Source organism: Mastigoproctus giganteus, chromosome 11 (assembly GCF_048544385.1).
Source record: "Mastigoproctus giganteus isolate SK-2022 chromosome 11, ASM4854438v1, whole genome shotgun sequence".
Taxonomy (NCBI): Eukaryota; Metazoa; Arthropoda; class Arachnida; order Uropygi; family Thelyphonidae; genus Mastigoproctus; species Mastigoproctus giganteus.
This window is the reverse complement of record NC_143585.1, coordinates 150,653,469-150,672,089: the sequence shown is the minus strand read 5'-3', so window position 1 is coordinate 150,672,089 and position 18,621 is coordinate 150,653,469. Positions and strand designations below refer to the sequence as shown.

At 38.1% G+C, this 18,621-nt stretch overlaps 1 protein-coding gene across 2 annotated transcripts in view; it reads right to left on the bottom strand.

Moving 5' to 3' along the window:
• The window catches only part of LOC150078514 (serine/threonine-protein kinase STK11-like), a 272,273-nt gene that overhangs the window by 136,918 nt on the left and 116,734 nt on the right, over positions 1-18,621 (bottom strand). For both annotated transcript variants that reach the window (XM_090385158.1, XM_090385159.1), the window contains exon 5: positions 7,637-7,764. In XM_090385158.1, coding sequence (XP_090241284.1) covers positions 7,637-7,764 — 128 coding nt within the window. The remainder of the gene's footprint in view (positions 1-7,636; positions 7,765-18,621) is intronic.

The following is an 18,621-nucleotide window of genomic DNA, read 5'->3' as shown; positions in this document are numbered from 1 at the left end:
AAGTTAACATCTGGAAGATGTTAACTTTGTCTGTGATAAGAAAAAAACCGACGGGTTTTTTTCTTATCACAGACAAAAAACTGAGACGGGTAACCTGACCAGTCTCACTACTGCACCATCTGGCCTGCCACTGATCCATCAAAGCAGTGATTATCAATTTCTTAGCCTTAGACTTAGTTATATCTAAATTATTAGTAATACCCATAAAAGTAAATTCAACCCCCTTTCTCAAAGAGTAACAAAAAACTCTGTACGCAGCATAGAGATCTAGTGGCATACAATAAGATATAACCTGAGCAGCATTAGTAGCAACAGTTCTGCACATTTTAAACAAAGATAGTATCATTTTCCTTTGTATAGACAATAATTTCTGTCTGAATTTCACAGTAAGTAATAACATTAGCTCAATACACAATGATAGGCAGAAATACTGCCTTATAATATAAAACTAGTCCTCTTACTCAGGCCCCATTCCTTTCATAAAGAAAAGACACGCACGTGCGTGTCCTAGGCAGTTACCCATCTCCACCTTTGACACTTGTGATGGTACAGAAAATCTGTATAACGGGCCTATAAAATAAAAGTATAAAAAGATGGAAGTTTGAGTGTGTTCTGTTGTGAGTGTCAGGCCACTTTGCCACCAGGGAGCAGTCACCACCTGGGTGGCTGCTCTCTGGTGCCCGTCCCTTGGTGCGAAGAGCCGGACCTGGGTCTACTAAATAAATACTGGATGCACTGCCTTAGATTTTATGTGCTTTCAGTTAAGAAGCACATAAAATCTAAGGCAGTGCATCCAGTTGACATGGGTAGCCAGTGAAATGGTTAAATCAGTTCAATGGGACATAAGCACTGGAAAAACAAAAATGAGTGTATGAGTGTATTATAAGCTGAATGACTGTAATGAGTGCAACAAACAACTGTACAGAGAAATAGTGGGCTAGTAAATCAGAATGTCTTATAATGGAGTATTTTAACATTCCAGATATTGGCTAGAACTTGTAGATTGGTAACTCACAGGCTAGCAAAATTTTGTGGATTTATTGGATGATTGTTTTCTGCAGCAGCACATTAGAGAGACAGCAAGAGGGAGTACCACTCCTGAGCCAATTATCAGCAGTGATTATTCATGCATTAAGATTCTGAAGATAAAAGAACCACTAGGTAGAGGAGATCACAGTGTATTTATTTGGGATTTATTTAAAGATGTAATTATCATAAAGGGTAAAGGGAAGTTTTTGCTTTGAGTGCTCTCAGTTCGTAAATTCTGTAAAGTGGGAGCAACTAATGACATTACCAACAACAAATTCTAAATGGGAAGCACTGAGAGAAATAATCACAGAAGCTACTAGTAGTCTTTTCATATAAAAAAAATACTTTTCAAGACTTAGACATAAATGGATGTCAGATAAACTTTTGAGATACATGGCAATAAAGAAAAATGCATAGGATGCATATTATTATTAGCTATATGGTCCAAGGAAGACTGAGGCTTATGCTGCACCAGCCAAAATAAAATTCCCAAGTTACCCTGTGTGTGTGTGTGTGTGTGTGTGTGTGTGTGTGTGTGTGTGTGTGTGTGTGTGTGTGTGTGTGTGTGTGTGTGTGTGTGTCTTTGTTTAAAATGTGCAGAACTGTTGCTACTAATGCTGCTCAGGTTATATCTTATTGTATGCCACTAGATCTCTATGCTGCGTACAGAGTTTTTTGTTACTGTGTGTGTGTGAGTGAGTGAGAGAGAGAGTCAAAAGGAATCACCAAGAAAGATGATATCCAGCTCAGGACCCTGAGTGTGCCAAGTCCATACTCACCAGATGTGAGACCCTGGGTGTAATAAATTATCAGCAGATACAAAGGCCAATGATAGACAATCTAGTCTGCAATAATATCACAAAAGAGGTTAGGAAAGCTATGATAGAAGTCTTGATGTCTTGTCCAACAAAGAAAGCCAAAAAAAAAAGGCAGCAAATACTTCTTTACTTATATTAACAATAGAAATGAAAGAAGTAATGCAGCACCACCTAGACAAGAGTGCAGTTATACTTCAGTCACAGCATGGGTTTGCTAAGTTGAGATCCTGTCTTGATGAATTTTATCCAATACTATGATGCAGTAACAAAGGAACTGAATGCAAAAAACAATTCTGATGTTATATGGTGGGGTATCAGAAAGATCGCGCCCTGACCTAGATAAAACGTCAGTAGGAAGATGTCATTTTTAACATAAGTTTAGCATTAGTTGATTAGCATTAGCAGAGGCATACGATGCAAGAAAGCAAGCTTATTAAGCATCAGCCAAAAAAAAAAAAAAAACCTCCCATTTCACCCATTCATTCACTCCAAATGCCTGTCTAGCTCAGTCTTAAATTTATTCAAGCTATCAACTTCCACAACAAGGGATGGAAGTCTGTTCCAACAATCAACTACCCGCTAGCTACAGGCAAATTTCTGCACATCTATTCTACAACTGTCATTCCTTAATTTGAATCTATGCCACCTCAGGTCTATAATCTGAGAAAGAATCCCACCAGCTGGAATGGTTTGGGCAAGCTCAAACCATTCAAGACCTTATACACCTCAATAAGATCATCTCACAGGTGTCTAGTCTCCAGGAGATGCAATTTTTGTACAACTTAAGCCTTTCTTTGTAAGAGCACCCCTTTGTTCCCTTCACCAATCTTGTTAGTCTTCTTTGTACTCATTCTAGCAACTTTACATCCTTCCTAAAATGAGGCCTCCAGACCTGTACACAGTACTCAAGGCATGGCCTGACCATTGCCTTGTACAATGGGATAATCACTTCCTTGTCCCAGCTAGCAAAATTCCTATATATCATTGACAAGACCCCATGACCTGCTCTGGGAGCCCGTCTGCACTGCTCAGTGAACTTCATATCTGACTGCACAATTATCCCCAAGTCTTTTTCATTCTTTGCTTCCCTGAGTGTAGTAACACATAGTTGGTACATTTCTCTTGGATTATTGCTATCCATATGCATTTCCCAACTTATCTAGATCCTGTTGCAGTAGAATACTGCCGTTAACAACCCTGCCAATCTTTGTATCATCTGCAAACATGGACATTAAGCCTGATATACCTTCATCAATATCATTGATGGATACACAAAACAGCAATGAGTGCAGCACCGAACCCTGAGGAACTCCACTAATAACATTAATCCACGAAGAGCAGTGTCCATTGATTACCACTCTCTGTCGTCTCCCACTCAACCGTCCCTTTCTCTATTGTAGCAACTTCCCTTAATGCCATACTGCTGCAATTTGTACAGCAGTCTTCTATGTGCAACAGTATCAAAAGCTATCTGAAATTCAAGTAAATTATATCAAAATTATTTTTTATATCCAGTTCCTTTGTGACCACATCATAGCATCCAATCAAGTTGGTCAGAAAAGATCTCTCTTTAACAAACCCATGCTGTGTCTTAATAATTACTGCAGTCTTGTCTAGATGATCCTGCAATACTTCTTTAATTATTAACTCCATTATTTTCCCCAGAACACAAATGAAACTAACAGGTCTATAGTTACTTGTGTCACGTTTTGAAACGTCTTTGTGAATTGGGGATACATTTGCACATCTCCAGTCAACGGGGACCTCCCCTGAGTCCAAGGAAGCTCTCATAATTATGAATTGCTTATTTTCTTTGCTGCCTACTTTAATATAACTGGATAGATCCCATCCACCACAGGTGCCTTCCTTATGTATAACTTCAACAATTTCCACTCCACTTTGCTCTCAGTTATTTCAAAATGACATAGCTCCCTGTTAGAGTTTGATAAACTTATGGCATTCCCCTCCTTAAATAACTCCTCGTGTGAATGTACATTTTAAGGTGGTAGATGACTTTCATCAACTGGTGAAATACCACCACTTTGCTTATTGGAGGCTTGAAGTGGTGAAACCCACGCTTAGTCTCTAGAGCAAAGTTTCCGGCATCCCCCCCCCCTATATTTCTCCTTCAACCCATGCACAGTACTAAGTACTATAGGTTTTGATACCTTTCATGTTTGGGGTTTTCATAAAAAAAAAAAAAAAAAAAAAATTACTCATTTAGTTTGTTTGCTATCTGAGCAGGATCATCAGCGGTCGAACCATCAATATCAAGTGGACCAATCAAATTCACCCCCTTCCTTTTAGAGTTTATATAAGTAAAGAAGTCCTTGCTGTTTTTCTTTACATCCATTGCCAAAGATTTCTTGTAATCTGCCTTTGCCTGCCTGCCTGCCTAACCTCCTCTGTGACTTGATTATAGACTAGCTTATATTTGCCATAGGCTTCTGTATCACCTGATAATTTAGATGCATCCCAAGCATTTTCTTCTCTGCCACAAGCATCATTAATTTATCTGAAATCCATTTAGGCCTAATCCTTGAACAGTATTTCTTATTTGGCATGAAAAGCCTTACAGCCTCCAAGATTAAGTTCCTGCAGGCTTCCCCCCCTTTAGAATAAACCGTTGGTAAAATCATTAGTCGATCCCACTGTATAGAATTTAAAAACTGTCTGAGACCACTGTAGTCACGTTTACAAAAACAAAAGGCCTTCCCTTTACCTTTCATGGTAGTTACTTCTTTAATAAAATCCTGCATCAATATACTGTGATCACTGTCACCCAGTGGTTTGTTTATCTGCAAATTCTTAATGCATGAATAATCCCTGCTGATAATCAGATGAAGAGTTTTATTCCCTCTGGTTGCCTCTCGAAAGTATTGTTGTAGAAAACAGTCACCCAATAAATCCACAAAAGTCTTGCTAGTGTGCGGGTGACCAAGCCACAAGTTCCAGTCAATATCTGGAAAGTTAAATTCCTCCATTATAAGACATTTGATTTACTGGCCCACTCTATTTCTCTGCACAATTGTTCATTATACCCATCAGAGTCATTAGGCCTATAACACACACCTACTCTCATTTTCCCTTTCCCAGTGCTTATGTCACACCACACTGACTCAACAGCATAAACCCTTCTTAACTAACAGCATAACCCCTCCTTCCTTCCTGTTCTGTCTATCCTTTCTGTACACATTGTACTCCCCAAATTCCAATTCTGCACTGCTTATACCTGTTTGACCATGTCTCTGATATCCCAACAGTATCCGTCCCTTCGATGTCTTTACTAGCCACCTCAAATTCATCAAATATATTAAATATAATCCTAGCATTGGTGTACATGCAAGTATACATGCACCTGTTCCTACTCTTAGTTACCCTAATGCAGCTCATGTATTAATTCTTTCACAATGACTCCCAGCAGTCCTGGAAATCCCCAGCAACTTGCTCTCTAGGTTGCTGCTCATTCCAATAGAAGCAGTGCAAGAATCATTTCCACCTCTGCTTGCAGCTACTGTTAATCTTTTAGTCTGTGAATCCCCACCCCCAAGCTAGTAGTTTTTCGACCCAACTAACACAGCCTTTATAGCATCAGCAAATATTCTTGCACCCTTTCTATTTAAGTGTATCCATTCCTGTAGAAGCAGTCTCTCCTGTTAACCAGCACAGATCACACTGGAAAAAAATTCTACCCCATGAGCAGTGCAGTGCACAATCTCTCCAGGGTCAATTTGATTGTCAAGGCTCTCGTCATATACTCCCTATTATCGTGTCTGTGCAGAATTGCAGACACTTTCCATTTTAACCCTAATTCGCAACTTTTTTTCCAACAATGACCTGTACTTGTTAAGTAAATCTGCAGATCTCTTACTCTTGTCTATATATTCAATAACTAACATGTGAAATTTCATTCCCATAATTGATCATAAACCATAGGTGGAGCCCAGAATCTGAGGAAGGGTGCTACGGTTGACAAAGTGGAGTATCGAGCAGTGATAAAGTTCCTGCATTTGCAGGGCAATAAATCTCAGGAAATTGACGAAGAAATGAAAGCTGTGTATGGGCAGAATTGTCCATCCTGTGACACTGTAAAAAAGTGAAAAACCGGTGTTCCAGCGTGGTCGTAGAAGTGAAGAAGACGAGCCTAGAGAAGGAAGGCCATCAACATCCACAGGCATTGAGACGGTTGCAAAGGTTGAGCAGCTGGTGCAAAGTGACAACATGTGACAATTCATTTCATCGCAAATGCAGTGGGAATTAGTTATGGGTCTGCTCACAGCATTTTACATGACCATCTGCACATGTCTAAGGTCTCCACATGATGGGTTCTAAGATTGCTGATGCCTTTGCAGAAGCAATGTCAAATGCAATGTTCTCGCCAACGATCTGTGTAATGTGGATGTTGAGAACTTTTTTGATTGGTTGGTGACAAATGATGAATGCTGGGTGGACCACTATGATCCAGAGACTAAAGACATATCAAAGACATGGGTGGATGCCACTTTGATTCATCTCAGAAAGTCCTCAGTGAAGTGGAATCGTGGTTTCAGGCAAAAAGTGCGGACTTCTATGATCAAGGCATTACTTGACCCATAGATCATCTATGGATCAACAACTGATCCATAGATGGGAGAAATGTGTTACTATACATGGACAGCAGATAGAAAAGGATTAAAGTTCCTGCAAAGTTTCACCTTTCTAGGGTGAAATTTCTAGGTAAGGGTAGGAACGTTTTGATGCCCCCTCGAATACTTAGATTTCAGGAAAACGTTTGATACACTGCTCTTAATGGACTAATGTTGTTAGTTGAGTCCTATAGAGTTTGGTGCTATTTCCACTGTTTTCTGTACTTATTAATGATATTTATGAGGTTTTATCAGGCTTCTATCTAAGTTTGCAGATGATACATATGTTGGCAGGGAGTTAAAGAGTAATGAAGGTATGCTGTTGCAATAAGACCTAGAAAAATTAGGCAGATGGGCTGAAAAATGGGAACTAAAATTTAACATACAAGTGCAAAGTACTACATATGAGTAGCAGTAATCCCAGAATAATGTTACGAATCTGTGGTGCTACACTCAGGGTAGTGAAAAATTAAAAGGACTTGGGAGTAATTGTGTAGTCTGATATGAAGTTCTCTGAGCAGTGCAGACAGCCTTCCAGGACAGCTCACAGGGTTTTGTCAATAATATACATGAATTTTGTTAGCAGGGATAAGAGGTGATTATTCCATTGTATAGGATAAAGGTCAGGCCACATCTTGAGTACTGCATACAGGTCTGGAGGTCACATTTTAGGAAGGATGTAGTGCTACTGGAATGGGTACAGAGAAGGGCAACAAGATTGGTGAGTGGAATAAAGGCGTGCTCTTACAAAGAAAGGGTTCAGTTCTTCAAACTGTAGCATCTGACTGAGTTGTTTATGGCTTTGAATGGCTTCAGAAAACTCAATGCTAATGGAAATCTTCCTCTTGCTGAGACTATATATAAATTTAAACTGAGGAAGGATGAATATAGAATAGATGTTTGGAAGTTTGCCTTCAGTGAAGTTGATTATTGGAACAAGCTTTCATTCATTGTTGTAGAAGTGGGTAGTTTGAATAAATTCAAGGAGGAACTAGACAAATTACTAGAGATGATGAATAAGTTAAATGGGAATTTTAAAAAAAAAAATTTTTTATTTGGTGCTGTATAACCTTGCTTTCTTGTAACATTTGTCACTCATAATACTAAAACTAATGGCTGCCAAAAGGATTATGCAAGTATAATACTGACCCTCTAATTACTTACCTTTCAGCAAATGTTGTAAAAGATGGTCAACTTCATTTGGAATTGTAAAATTTCCTTTCCCAATATTTTCAAACAACCTGTATATATTATCGCCCTCAAATGGATACCTTCCAGTTGTGATATTATATCTAAAATAAAAATAATAAAAAAAACCATAATAACCTTACTGCAAGGAAATATTATAACAAATAATTAATAATTAATAAATCTAATTATATACATGCACATATAACACAATGAATTTTAGAAAATTTCTTATATTATGAAAGAAACTGATACAAAATAGATTATTTCTAAATCCCAAATTTTTCTCCAAATACAATAATTGAGCTATTTTGACAAAACCTAGTCTCGACCAAAAATGATAAACACATAAAAAAAATAAATAAAATTGTTTTAACAAAAATTTGTATAAATAACAAATGGTACAAGATGAGGTTGCATGTAAAAAAGTATGACTACATACTCGTATACCTGAAAATAAAGTACAAACTGTTAAATCTGAACACTTGATTTGATTTTTTATGGCACAGAAAGCATTTCCACTGTTTCAATGTTATGGTTATACCTCCAATACTAGATCGTCAGAGTCCCTCCACGGCGTTTACCCAGATTACACTGTATAGAGTGGGGTTGACAGTTCACTATGAGAGATTATATGAGCCACTTCAATAACAACTGTAGCCCTCCATATTGTTGACTTGATTTTATTTGATTTTATTTTTCATGGTATATGGCAATTTTCGCTCATAGTGTTTAAATAGAGTATGGTTCCTTTGAAATGTTTTAGAAGGGAGTGAGCTATTCAATTTCTTCAATGTTAGATGGGTCAAAAAACTGCCAGCTTGGGGGATACAAACACTAATAAATTAACAGCAGCTGCAGACACAGGTAAACAACTAATGAATGTGGAACCCTTATTTTTTTGTACTTAGATTTAATTTTGAGCCTCAGAAGAAAATGCTCATTACAATAAGCACTTGATTTCATTTTATTACAGTCTCTGACATATATTACAATCACAAAAATTAGACTATCAAGGGTCTCAAAACTCAAAGAAATAAATGTACATTAGAGGTCATTGCACAAACACAAATTTAAAAATTCCAAATGGCTGTTTGTGCAACCACTTGAATACAAAGCAATACGTAATATTAACATAAAAAATATATTTAAAACACCCTTTAAAAATCTTCATGGCTAAGATGTATAAATATACGAATGATAGCTCTCTATGTCCTTGGCTTTCTAAAATTATAAATCAAGATGTGTCTTAGAAAATACAAGTGAGGGAAGCTTTGTTTTCTATTGGATCTGTGATATAGGACATTCTGTAACATCACAACAATGTTGTGCCAATATTGCACTAATTAAATAAACTTCCTTATGAAAAGGGAAGGCCATGATGGTCAGAATTAGATGAGAATGAAATGTCTAGAGTGGGCTGAAAAATGGAGAAATATGTAAAGGCATGACAGACTTTGTTTTGCAACAATTTGTATATAGAGTATTATTCCATAATGAGAATTATCGAATATTTTGTTTCCAAATATATTCACATTATTCCATAATGTAATGCATTCGGAAACAAAAAAAAAATGTTCAAAACAGAAATGGGCTAAAAACAACAAACAAACTTTGAATGCTTCTTTATCACACAGTGGGGTGCAACAATATCCTCAAATTGTTTTTAAGTTGATTTCCAACAAACTGTGAAAATTGATCATATCTGCCTATGGCAAAAAACCAAAAGCTTGCAATGCATGTTAAACACATCAAGATAATATTTGGAATAACATAATTGATTTACTCTGTTCTGTTCAGCAAAACCACAGGGTCAGAGCATAATTGTTTCTACATTTAGCAGTAATGTAGGCTTGAACAATGGTCCACTCAAATTTTTGCTCATGCATTCTCAAATTTCACCATCTATGTCAAGACTGTGCACATAATGACGATTATGTAATGTGTTGCATGGTCTGTGTTTGTTAATAATATGAGAGAATGCTTTTAAAGAAATGGGATACTTGAATAGGAGTGCAAGAATATTTCCTGATGCTATCAAAGTGATGTTAGGTGGGTCACAAAACTGCCAGCTTGGGGGGAAACAAACACTAATAAATTAACAGTAGCTGCAGACACAGATGAAAATGATATATGCAACAGCCAAGAAGGCAAAGTGTTGGAGATTACAAGGTCTTCTGGGGAGGGGGGGTCCTCCCGAGACAAGTGCATACATAGGTCGTGTAGGTTTACTAACAGCAGAACAGACAGATGTATAACTGCATGTATACTAATGCAAACAAATTTGGTCAATTTAAAGTACTTGATATATGTCATAAAATGTGAACATTTTTGAGTTATCAGTTTAACAATGTACAGGAAAGTTCATTAGGTGAAATGATAATTTTTCAGCAAAAGGGCTTCTAAGGCCAAGATGTGCCAATCCAAAAGTTGACCATGAAACAGAACTGTTCATGTTCAACATTATCTTACATTAAAGTTACTTATATAATTATATACATTTTAGACATCAGAAAACTTCAACTAGATTTACACCATTTTCTATTATGTGTGTTAGTGTCAGTGAATGCTGTAAGTTGAATGAAAAACATGCCTACAACAATATTGACAAGACGATGGATTCTTTCCTTTTAACAGAGTCAAATGAGTATGACCAATATGTACCATGGATAAAACTACTATTTCATGTCGATTTCGTTTGAAGCTGGAAAGCAAAAGTTGTGGTCTCTCCTTTATTTGGAACAGTTAATGGTCTCTCCTTTATTTGGAACAGTTTATTGTCTCTCCTATATCTGAAACAGATATAAGGAATGCAGAATTTGAATTTGATTTGGGAAGTACAATGTACATAGAAAGGATAGGAAGTGGGGGTTATGCTCTAAATTAAGAAGCACATAAAATCTAAGACAGTGTATCCAGTTGACATGGGTGGCCAGTGCAATAGTATCAGTTTGGTGTGAAGTAAGCAATGGGAAAGCAAAAATGAGAGTAAGCATGTGTTAATGACTCTGACGAGTACTATGAACAGCAGTAATTGGCTTGCACCAAATCTCCACGTACCTTTTCTGCCTATACTAAAGCTTGCAACAATTATAAAGCAGTTAGTAATCAGTGCAAACTTGCTTTTGAACAGGCTAAGTGTAGAAAACTTGTTTTGTGTCCAAATGATAGTCGACCATTGTGGTCTCTTGTCAAAGCTATTAGCAGCAACTTTAGCCCATCTCTACTCTGACCTATGTTTAAATCAAATGGTTCTATTGCCTCCTCACCTAAAGCTAATCAACTAGCATCTTACTTTTCTTCTAACTCTTCTAACGATTATCTTGGAAACCTCCTACCATTTCTAGTACACTCCATTCAATGAGATATTTTGTCAAAAGGATGTCAAAAGAATTCTAAACAGTCTTGATGCTAAGAACGCACCGGTGCTGTGAGCTTATGCCTGTGTCACCTTTTTACACTTTTTTATTCAACTGGTGTTTTTTTCTTCTGCTTGGAATTTGCTCACATCCAGCCAATTCCTAAAAAAAGGATGAGAAATCCCTCTCATCCAATTAATGTCTCATTGCTCTTACCTCTACTCCTAAAGAAATGGAAAAATCCATTAACCACTAACTCTAAACTATCTTGAAACCTTCCATCTGGTAAATGGTCACGATTATATGGATTCTGTCAGTGTCGATACACTGGCTTATGTTGCCCATCTAGTGACAAACTCAATGGAAATGTTTGGCAAAACTTGCAGTTGCTCTTGGCATTTCAAAGGCTTTTATCATGTCTGCATAAAGCTCTTCTAAATAATCACATGGGTAAACACATGGGTTGTGTTAGGGTAGCTAAGAATAGAAACAGGTGCAGGTATACTTGCGTGTACACCAATGCTAGGAGTTTAGTAAATAAATTTGATGAATTTGAGGTATTGCTCAAAACATCAAAGGCAGATATTGTTGGGATATCAGAGACGTGGTGTCACACAGATATAAGGGATGCAGAACTGGAATTTGGGGAGTACAACGTCTACAGAAAAGATAGACAGGATAGGAAGGGGGGAGGGATTATGCTATTAGTTAAGAAACACATAAAAACCAAGGAAGTGAAGCCAGTCGACATTGCTGGACAGTGCAGTGTCGAATTAGTTTGGTGTGACATAAGCATTGGGAGATCAAAATTGAGAGTAGGAGTGTGCTATAGGCCTAATGACTCTGATGAGTATAATAAGAAACTGTACAGGGAAATAGAGTGGGCCAGTAAATCAGAGAGTCTTATAATGAGAGATTTTAATTTCCCAGATATTGACTGGAATTTGGGGGCTGGTCACTCACACACTAGCAGGGTTTTTGTGGATTTATTGGATGACTGTTTTCTACATCAGCATGTTCGGGAGGCAACTAGAGGGAGTAATACTCTTGATTTGATTATCAGCAGTGATTCTTCATGCATTAAGAATCTGCAGATAAAGGAACCACTAGGTGGCAGTGATCACAGTGTGCTGAAGTGGGATTTACTCAAAGAGGTAACTACCATTAGGGGTAAACGGAAGGGTTATTGCTTCCGTAAAGGCGACTACGATGGACTGAGACAGTATTTAAATTCTATACAGTGGGACCAACTGACGATGTTACCAACAGCAAATTCAAAATGGGAATTCAAAGAATTAATCTTGGAAGCTACTAGGCTTTACATACCAACTAAGAAATATTGTTCAAGGTTTAGGCCAAAATGGATGTCAGATGAACTAATGAGGCATATGGCAGAGAAGAAAAATGCATGGGATACTTACAAATTAACACATGACACAGAAGCCTATGATAGATACAAGCTGATATGCAACCAAGTTACAAAGGAGGTTAGGCAGGCGAAGGCAGATTACGAGAAACCCTTGGCAAGGGATGCAAAGAAAAACAGCAAAGAGTTCTTTACTTATGTAAACTCTAGAAGGAAAGGGATGAATCAGATTGGTCCACTTGATATTGATGGGTCAACTGTTGATGACCCTGCTCAGGTAGCTAACAAACTAAATGAATATTTTGCATCGACATTCACACATGAGGAGTTATTCAGCAAGGGGAATGCCAGAGGTGTATTCAACTCTAGCAGTAAGCTACAGAATCTTGAAATCACTAGGAATAAAGTGGAGGAGAAACTGTTGAAGATAAACACAAGAAAGGCACCCAGGGTGGATGGGATCTATCCAGTTATATTAAAGGAGGCAGCAAAGGAAGTAAGCAAACCCTTAGCCATAATTATGAGAGCTTCCTTGGACTCAGGGGAGGTACCCATAGACTGGAAATGTGCAAATGTGACCCCAATTCACAAAGGAGGATCAAAGGCTGACACAAGTAATTACAGACCTGTGAGCTTAACTTCTGTTCCAGGAAAATTAATGGAGGCACTGGTTAAAGAAGCACTGCAGGATCATTTAGACAAGACTTCAGTTACAGCTTGGACACAGCATGGTTTTGTTAAGGGAAAGTCTTGCCTGACCAATTTGACTGGATATTATGATGCAGTCACAAAAGAACTGGATGCAGGGAATAGCTTTGATATTATATACTTGGATCTTAGAAAGGCTTTTGATACTGTTGCACATGGAAGACTGCTACACAAATTGGAGCAGTGTGACATTGGAGGCAAATTGCTGCTATGGATAAAGGGGTGGTTGAGGGGGAGAAGACAGAGAGTGGTAATCAATGAACACTGCTCATCGTGAACTAATGTTATTAGTGGAGTCCCTCAGGGCTCAGTGTTGGGTCCATTATTGTTTTCTGTATTTATAAATGATATTGATGATGGTATATCAAGCTTAATGTCCAAGTTTGAAGACGATACAAAGGTTGGCAGGGTTGTCAAGGACACTACTGACACTATGCTGCTGCAACAGGATCTGGAAAGGTTGAGCAGATGGGCCGAGAGGTGGCAAATGAAGTTTAACATTGACAAATGTAAAGTACTACACATGGGAAACAGCAACCCCAGAGCAACGTATCAACTCTGTGGTACTACACTGACAGTGGTAGAGAATGAAAGGGACCTTGGGGTGGTTGTGCAGGCAGATATGAAGTTCTCTGAGCAGTGCAGACGGGCTGCAAGAGTAGCTCATGGAGTATTGTCAATGATATACAGGAATTTTTCCAGCAGGGATAAGGAGGTGATTATTCCCTTGTATAAGGCAATGGTCAGGCCACACCTAGAGTACTGTATACAGGTCTGGAGGCCTCATTTCAAGAAGAATGTAGAGCTGCTGGAACGAGTACAGAGAAGGGCAACAAGATTAGTGAATGGAACAAAGGGGTGCTCTTACGAAGAAAGGCTTAAGTTTTGCAAATTACAGTGTCTGGAGACTAGGCACCAGCGAGGTGATCTGATAGAGGTGTATAAAGCCTTGAATGGTTTGAGCATGCTCAATGCTGATGGGATTCTTCCTCTAGCTCAGAATAATCACCTGAGAGGGCATAAATTCAAATTGAGGAAAGACAGATGTAGGATAGACGTGCGGAAATTTGCCTTTAGCCAGCGAGTGGTTGGTTGGTGGAACAGACTTCCATCCCTTGTAGTGGAGGTTGATAGCCTAAATAAGTTTAAGGCTCAGCTGGACAGGTATTTTGAACAAACAGAGGGGTGAAGTGGAAGTGGGGTTTTTTTTTTTTTTTTTTTTGGCTGATGCTGCATAAGCTTGCTTTCTTGCATCAAATGCCTCTGCTAATGCTAATGCTAATCTTACATCTTATGGAGTGTCAACTTTTTGTAATTAGGATTTTTTTCTTTTCTGACTGCTCATTGCAGGCAACTGTAGATGGCTTGCTGCCTTCTAAATTCTCCTCTAATGCTGGTGTTTACCAAGGTTCAGTTATTTCTCCCACTCTTTTCCTCTTGTATATTAATGACCTTTTCCACTGTCCAGAAATCCTATCCATAGTTTTTATCATTACAGCACATTGCATTCTGCCCTCAAGTTTGAGTAACCTAGCCCTGCCCAAACAGTTTCAACTTGTTGAATATCCACTAGGAATTCCTTAAATGCTGATCTCCAAGAATTTTGCCGGTGGGGTAAATATAACTTAGTTAATTTCGATTCATCTAAAACTCAGTCCTGTCTTATATCACTCAAAAAAGATTATTCTGTTCCAATGACAAGATTTCTTGACAAGATCCGATAGCTCTATTAGGGATTACCGTGACTTCTAATCTCACTTGGTATGAGCACATCACAAATATTGCTTCGTCTGCATCTTAAAAAACTTTGTTTTCTCTTTTTCTCTCAGCATTACTTTTCTTCTGGACAGCTACTCACTCTATACAAATCTCCTCTACCATGGAATATTGTTCCCACATCTAGGATGGTGGCCCCCATAACCACTCTCAGTCTTGCAGGCTCCATTCAAAAGACAGCAGTAAGGTTAATTAATGACCTTTGTCTTACAAAGTCTCTCCACTCTGTCTCACAGACATTCTGTCTCTGCTATATGCCTTTTCTAAGGATTTTCATGGATGCTGTTCTACTGAATTGGCTTCTTTAATTTCTCCTCTTTTCCAAACCAATTCAAACATGTGGTGCAACCAGTCAATATCCTCTTACTGTCCAGCTTCAAACTCACAGAACCAACTTTTCTTCTTCCTCATTTATACCGTCAACTTTTGTTTTCTAGAACAACCACCCTACACATATAATTCCTGAACACTACAATGTACAGAAGATGAAAGAAGAAGGTATCTTCTTTCATCTTCTCAACCTTCAACACATGCATAGTACTAAGTACTATAGGTTCTAAATACCTTTAGTGTTTGGGGTATTCATGAAAAAATAAAATAAAAAATAAAAAAACCAAATCTATAGGCTTTGCATTGGTGAAGCTCTGTAAGATTCTAAAGCAATTTGCAGAGCACCATGTATATTGGGGTACCATAATCTCTGAGGGATCTGATTAAGGCATAATATAAATGTAACAGGGTGTACCTACCAACACCACATGACATTGCAGAGACTTCTAAGAATATTTCATTTTTTCATGCAAACAGTTTGTAAATATGTAATATGTGCAGAAAACATACGTTTTCTGTCTACGATTAATCCTAAGAAGCAGACAATACTGGTGACTGGAATTACTTGTGTATCAACATGCATTTTAGTATGCAATGTATGATGTTTTTTTTTACAAAAGTGAATTACTATCAATTTCTGTTTCGATAGGCTATAATCATTACATTTCATCCAAAATGCTATTTTCTTTTAATCACAGTCAGAAGTTCTCTCTCGTGGTCCTTGAGGTTGTCACAGACATTCTCTCAGATATGCCAGACAAGCTGTACTTGCTACCTGGGAGTCTAAAACGCTGATGGAACTGATATTCGGGTGACACTCAAGTCGAGTGGACCCAATTTCGGCGAAGTCCGGATGGTCTGTGACAGCCAAATCCTCTGCACCTTCACGATGGTGGCACTGTTAGTAATCCTGGGTATAACCTCCATGCACAAGTACATGGTGGGTGACCACTCAGGTGTGAATCAACGTAAGCAGGGGTCGAGGTGTGGCGCTCACACCACATGGAGGAATGCCGCCACTCTATGCTACAAGGCAGTACTAGGTGGTAGATGACTCTCATCAACCGGTGAAATACCACCACTTTGCTTATTGGAGGCTTGAAGTGGTGGAATCCATGTTTAGTCTCTAGAGCTAAGTTCCGGTCAACCCTTCCCTATCTCTTCCATCATACAGTATGATTGATGACTTTTGAGGTTATGATGAACGTCGTGGCAAGATCCAATATTCCTTACATTTCGAGGGTACAGCTCTAAAACGGTGTTCGCAGGCCGGCAGCTAGTTAGTACACCGGACCGAACCTATTGGTAACTCTCTAGGAAGCTTCCGGATCAGCTAGTGTATAATCTTGCTACCTCTACTCTGCCAGATAGTGACTGGAGGGAGTCTGAGTAGTGTGTATGCGGGGAGCATTGTCGAGGCCACATTATGTCAAGGATCTGGGTATATTCTTACCATATGTACGCCATATCCAAAAATTTCATTACTTCATACAGCACGTCCCACCAACTTTTTCTTACTATTGAATACACCATGAATTGTCAAACTAATAGAACAAGCTTATCTGCGAAAAGATCTAAACCTCCCAAGGACTTCCTAATTCATTTCACAAATATACGTGGTCTCAATTCTAATCTAAACGATGTCCATTTCCACTTGCAGTCTGCCAAACCACATGTACGTTTTCTGACAGAATCTCAGTTATCGGTTGATTCAACTACTGCTCATCTCAGATGCCCAAATTATTCGCTGTATGATTCCTTTCGCCTCAAAGGTGGTACTTGTACATATGTCCGTTCTGATATTCCCTGTCAGAGACTTGGCAATTTGGAATCTCCTCTCTTTGATCTTCTCTGGCTTAAAATCTCTCTACCTCATTGTGTCAAATTCATAACTAACTGAATAAAATAACTGAAGCTTTCAAAGGCTTCTGCTTTCTTCCTCAACAGTGTACTTCTATTATTATGAAAGCTTCAGTTATTTTAGCGCTTTTAATCTAGTATATTTTATTGCATTTTAATTCAGTATTTTATTATCATTTTATTTGTACATTCACTGTAAACTACATTTGTTTTATCCTATCTTAATTCAGTATTTTATTGTCAGTAACGTTTTATTTGTATAATCACACTTATTTTGTTTTGTTTGATCTACTGTAAATTTATTGTAAATTTAAATATAAAGCTTTTTAAGATTTTGGTTTTCATTTTTACTTCAATGGTTGGCGAGAAACGCTAAAAATCATAGTATGAATATACCCAACCCCAGAGGCCTATTTGAAGAACTGGTTATACCCAGGATTACTAAGAGTCCCACCATTGTGAAGTTGCAAGCAGAGGATTTGGCTGTCACAGACCGTCCGGACTTCGCCGAAATTGGGTCCACTTGACTTGAGTGTCACCCGAATATCAGTTCCATCAGCATTTTAGACTCCCAGGTAGCAAGTGCAGCTTGTCTGGCATATCTGAGAGAGAATGCCTGTGACAACCTCAAGGACCATGAGGTTGTTACAGATTCTTGCCGAATCTGGAGATAAATTAATCTGAAATTCACTCATGGTTTCCGAGAAAACCCAGTAGTCTCTGTGATATTTTTCTAAACCACATTTCTGAAGGTCACATAGAATTCTAGAGGTCACAACCATAATACAACAAAAACAATTTGCAGTTTTCAATTTATTGGGCTTTTTATTTGTACAATCATTACAAATGGGTAGAAAACTCGATCTTTCGCTTATTATAATAAAAATTCAATTTGCAAACATGATCACTATAACCGGCGCTTACTGTACTATCATTAATAAAAAAAAGAAGAAAGATCAGCCTTTCATATTATTCTGGATAATTGACGTTCCAGATAACAGACGTTTTACTGTAAATATTTTTTGAAAATAAAAACTTTTATTAACTAATATTATAATTACAGTAAAACGTCTGTTATCGTCAGGCAACTAATGGAAAAATGTTATGAACACAATAAAGAATTATGGATGGCATTTTTGGACATAAAGAAAGCGTCTGATGCCATGAAGAGAGAGAAAGTGTGGGAGGTTTTGAGAAACTTGGAGATAGAGGAACATCTTGTGGAGGGAATTGAGTATATAGCAGTATTATAATTATAATTGAGCAATATAACTGAGTACATACCCTGGCAGACATACCCTGGTATGTCTGCCAGGGGCAAAGGTTGATGACGTTGTAGAGCAGATATCATCTTTTAAGGGCATAAAAGGTGATATAGTTGTACACGTTGGCACTAATGATATCAAGAGTAGGAGACCGGCAGAACTGCTTAACAAGTACAGGTCACTGTTGAAAAAAAGCCGTGAAATAGGGTTGAATTTGAAAGTGTCTGCAGTTCTGCCCAGACACGATAGGAGGGAGTATATGATGAGAGCCTTGTCGATCAATTCGGCCCTGGAAAG